Source organism: Antrostomus carolinensis, unplaced genomic scaffold (assembly GCF_000700745.2).
Source record: "Antrostomus carolinensis isolate BGI_N321 unplaced genomic scaffold, ASM70074v2 scaffold27292, whole genome shotgun sequence".
Lineage (NCBI taxonomy): Eukaryota > Metazoa > Chordata > Aves > Caprimulgiformes > Caprimulgidae > Antrostomus > Antrostomus carolinensis.
The window spans coordinates 1249-6540 of NW_010300574.1; the positions used below are offsets into that span (position 1 = coordinate 1249).

Sequence of the window (5292 nt, forward strand, 5' to 3'; positions counted from 1 at the left end):
TTTCCTATGGCTGGGCTGCGCAAAGTATTGTCTGTGCAGATAACAGAGCCTATGATGGGCAACACTGCAGCTCAGAGGTACTGCGCTCTGCGTGAAGGGGCTACCAAGGGAAAATCTGCAGTTCTTAGAAGGCAATGACTCACCACAGCCATAAGCAGAGGTCATCCTATCAACTGTATATACCAAGCTATATACTTTGCAGAATGTACATCTCCATAAAAAAAAAATAAAAGGTGTTTGAAAACAGCTCTATCTTCTGCTAGGAGTTACTTTTAGGAATTGGACAAGTTCTCTTAACAGCTTTTGGATGGCTGCAGTCCGGACTTCCTACCCTACATGATTTAGGCTCATAATTTAATTTAATGTTTCTCATATATTCTAGTTCCAGAGTGAGGTTATTTTTATTAACCTCTTCTACTTTGGAAGACATGGCAAGATTTGTCTGTGCTAAGAAAACCAGTGACTTACACCTCAAAATCCTGAGGGTAAGAATGAATTGAAATTGAAAGCCCAGAGGATATGAGAGAACAAAAAGGATACAAGAGCAAAACTGGCCTTACAAGCATTTAAGTACCTACACTTTAAATCACCAGATGAAAGGTACTTTTCTATAAAACAAAAATACAGGTTCTAGCAGCCTGAAGTACTAAAACCTAGCCATTCACAGTCTAAGAAAAGGTAAAAATGAAATAAATATTTATTGGTGAACCTTCCTCTACTTACACTGAAATATTTTCACTGAAATAGGTTTGCTCCTTTAAAAGGAAAAAAAGCTACAAATTTTAACCAAATTATATTCAGAAAGTGTTATTTAAAGTAAGTTTAACCTGAAATCCTTATATTTTCAATTTAACTTAAAAGCCATGCAGATCTTGGAGCAGCAAACTAAAGCAGATAACAGTAATACAAAACTCCATATTTAAAAAAACCCACGTGGATATCTGCAGAGCAAGTACCTTTGTGCATCAGCTCTAAAAATGTAACTATAAAGAAAAAATCAGGTTGCTGATTGTATAGGCACAAACGTATATGTGTGTGTGTATGTATGTACATTTACACTGAGAAAGTAGTCAGGCTACAATAGCTAACTCTCAGAGCTGGACTCCACTGATGTAGAATTTGCCAGGCTGAGCATTAATTTAAATCATTTTGCACCTATACAAAACTGATCAGACTTACTAAGGAGCCACATAAACATGATAAATATGTGGGGGGTGCTGCGGGCTCATGGGCAAGAACTGCCACTTTCCAGAGTGGACCTGTGTTTAACAAACCATTTCCTCGGGGAAGCAGGTCTTGTGCCTACCTTTCGCAAAGGTTTCAGCTTTGTCTCCATGATGAACTCATACTTGCACAGTTCACAGCATCGTGTGTCTGAGCTCTTGATCCATTGCTGCAGGCAGGCTTGGTGCACAAAATGAAGACTTCCTGTGCAGTGACAGGGGGTAATCAAAGGGCTCTCATCATCTCCTTCACAGTGACATATCCTGAATCAGAAGCAAAGCTGCTCATTAGGTGAAGAGGAAGCAGAAAGGATGTGGAAGAGGCATGTAAGACCTATGATCACATACAGTTGTCCATTGAGGATCCTGAGACATACATATCAAAGGAATGTGTTCCATAAAGGAGCTAAAACTAAAGAACTCCTTTGCTGCATAAGCACATACACAGTACAAAATAATTGAGCACAGACGCTGCTAACTAGACAGCTGCTTTCTAGCAGATGAGGTGGACACACACAGCCTGACAGAAACGCAGTATCCAAAAGAAAAAACGGGGTAAGAAATGACAACACTTCATCTAGAAAAATAGCGTTTAACTGAAAATGCCATTTAAACAGATCAGAAAGCACTTCCCAAGACAAAATACACACAGAGAAGTACAGCTACTCATGGATTATGATCTGGAATAGAAGATAAAACAAAATTCCCAAACCAGTGGTGAAACAGCCCACCCCAGTACCATGAAGAGTTAATTTAGACAGCCTGGATTCTGCACAAGAGAAATGATTCTTTCTAGTGCCAAGCGCTAAGAGATCCACACTGCAAAGCTGCAGCACTGAATCTCCCCAAAATACACCTTCTCTAAACAGACTAATGGTTTTGCTATCCAATTCTTACTTTGCAAGAGCTGTTAAGGAAGCATCAGCTCTGCAAAATTCCCCATTTCCCTCACAGCCTAACTGTGCAGACAGCAAGGACACCCGATATAGCGTTACTACCGGGTGCTGGCATTAGATTTCCAGCTTCAATTTATACATAACCCTTGGGTTGCATCAAACATCACTAAGTCCTTCTAACCACGTGGAAGAGGTAATGAATTGAAAGGGGGATGGTAAGGAGCTCAGGGAATGGATATAAGTTACTAAGCATCTGTGAAGTATACCCTGGCATGCTGCCATCCCTGTCTATTACTGAAATCTCTTACTGATGTGTAGCATCTTGCCTCTTGCGACCTTGCTGATAGCTGGCAAGTGGAAATGAAGGAGTGGGTGGATCACAAGAGCGTCTTGTTGATGACAAGCCAGTATGGAAGTAGATTTTGCTGGTAATGACAGGGGGGAAATCCAGTAATACTGGCAAGTAGTAACAAAGCCAGCTTCAGAAAGTGCTGTCTGGGAGGAGAAAAATTAGGACAGGAAAATGCTAGGTAGAGGGATGGGACATTTTCTCCTGTACTTGGTGACTCCTGCTCCTCCGCTACATTTTGGAGCTGGGATGGGGCAGACCTGCAGACAAATCACCATGAGGACAGTCCAGAGCTGGCTGTTCCCACCACCTATGCATATGATTAATCCTCTGTAGTTGGAATAACGACACCCATCCTTTTTTGGATCTCACACTTTAGACATCACACAGGCCCACCACTAACATCCAGAGCTCAGATCTTCCTTTCAACTAAGGCATCCAGAAAGCCCTTTACAAATAAGAGTGTGGTGGGATACAAACTGTGAGGAAAAGATGAAAAGAAAAAACCTTAACCTATATTGACCTGATCTCAGAAGCACTGTTCAAAAATAGCCTCTTCTCCTGACTCCCCACCCTCTGACCCAAACCAGCAGTGACTGTCAAGAGAATACATTGCTCATTAAAAGCTAAGATATGTTCAGCTTGGCCTTTAATATGCGTAGCTGATTCTCTCATGATATTCTCAGTTTGGGCACTGATAAATAAAAAACAGCACCTCAGAACCCCAAACTTGAAACAAATTACAAGATAATTTATTTGACTCCAAAGGAAATTCTTTTGCTTAGTAGCCTTGTTAAGTGCATCAGAGGGACACAGGACAGTGGAGAGAAGGCTGCATGCTTCAAATCACACATATTAAAGCAAGGTGGCAGGGTGAAAGAAAAGACAGAAACGGCACAAAGGCAGGAGAAAGCAGAACGGTCACCACCGCACATGGGAGGGCTCGAAGGTAGGTGGCTCTCTGGTAAACCAACCTGCAGGTATCCCCCGATGTGGACACAGGGGAGAGAGGGGGGAATTTTTCTGAGAGGGGGGAAGGGCAGTCAAGGTCACTGTCCTTCTCAACTGAACAGAGTGGTGCCCGCTGCTCTTTTGTTTTCAATTTCACTGAGGCGCTGTCCTCAAAGACGTCATCATCTCCCATATCATCAGAGCAAAAGTCCGTGCTTTCCACCAGCACGCTGGAGGATTTCTCAGCTTGGAAGTGACTGGAATAGCTCTCCAGTTCGAGGAATTTATGCAGGCTGTTGGTGCTGGAGGTGTGGGAGAAGGAAAAAAGGTAACGCAACAGTTTTTTGCTCCTTGAGTTGTCATGGTCCACTTTGTCCTCCAGCAAGGGGATATGTACAGCACTGTTCTCTGCTTCTCCAGATGCACTCGAGTAGTTGGAAAGGGAAGGGATGTAGGAGTGCTTAGAATTGCTAAAAGAAAGAGGTCTGAGATTCAGCGGTTTCCTCTCTTTAAGATGAAATTTGTTAATCCTTAAACACTGCTCTTGAGTCGGGGTCAATTTGCTTTCTGAGCGTGTTCGCTCCACATAGTCAAAGCACTCACTGGTGCTCTGCGTCTTCTGGTCCACGTCATTGAGGGACTTGGAGAATTTCAGAGTGCGGGTGGGCTTTACATTCTTAGCAGACCTGAGTGCCTGGCCCCGATCCTGCCCACGGGAGTTTCTCTTTGCTGCATGTAAAGTGTCCTGACAGATTACTGTCACAGTGACCCCTTGGGTCAGAGGGCTCTGGCAGTGAGGATTTTTCAAGACAACAGCAGACTGCACTGGACTGTGATGACAACACTCAGAAAACACTGCACTGGAACTGCATGCAGAACAGTGGAATAAAAGCACAGAAAGTAAAAAACAATTACATAAGAGAACACTTATAATTAAAAGTGAAGAAATGAGAATTACAGCTAGTGTGGGAATGGCAAACATAGCAGGGCCAAATGGTCAGTGGGATTCAACAAAGCAGTGTTAAGACAGCAGTTGAGTCAAACAAATGGGATGCTTCGTACAGGATCCCCACATCGCTTATTTCCCCACGCAGGTGCTTTTTCAGTTTTGTTTCCTCTTAATTTCAACCTCACAAAAGCCTGACTGTAGACATGCAAACAACACACTTTACCTGCAGATGTCCTGGTTGGATGGTGTAACAGAAGTCCGAGAGAAGCTATGAGGGGCAGAGATGGAGGTTGGACTTCCAGCCTGAAGTGAAATTAAAACAAAGAAATAAAAAAAAAGCAAGTCACAAACAAGAAAGGTGTGGTATGCACAGCAATCGCCTTCAGGGTTAAACACAGAATACGGAGTCAGGTATCACTCTACATCAGATATTTAAGGGCTAGTTGCAAGAAAGTGGCTTCACTGTCAAATGCTAAAAAGGGAGGTCACATAGCCTCATCCCTGGACAAGTAGTGATCAGAACAGAAACGTTTTCTCCCAAGGTCAAATGCAGCCATCTCTGGAGCGGAACCTGCCAGCTGTCATACATTGCACAGAACAATAACTCAGGAAATGAGCAATGCTACAGTGATTAGAATAATTAGATGGAGGTGTGTGTATAGATTAGTTGGAATTTAGGTACCACATAATAGCTAATCCTTCCACTTATAATGATAGCAAGAGACTAGAGACTTGCGATTTTTTTTTCACAAGGCAGAACCATCAGTAATTCAGTAACTCAGACACTACTTGAGGACTTATTTTCCGTACTAGCATATGCACATGAGCACCATCTGCCAAACCAGAGCATTCCCTGAAGTACTCTTTGAGACGCCTTTCATCCTGCTCTTACTCTGACAGGGTCCTCCACCTATTTGGAGAAGA

General features: G+C 42.9%; 1 protein-coding gene across 1 annotated transcript; it reads right to left on the reverse strand.

Annotated features, from left to right (window-relative positions):
- Positions 1-1306: 1306 nt before the first annotated feature.
- On the reverse strand, positions 1307-4671 carry LOC104518550 (probable E3 ubiquitin-protein ligase MARCH10; the record flags this gene model as incomplete). The annotated part of the gene is made up of 3 exons (XM_010163186.1): positions 1307-1487; positions 3443-4285; positions 4592-4671. Coding segments are annotated over 3 exons (1104 nt in total), but the record flags the coding sequence as incomplete, so codon positions are not given.
- Between the last annotated feature and the right edge of the window lie 621 nt (positions 4672-5292).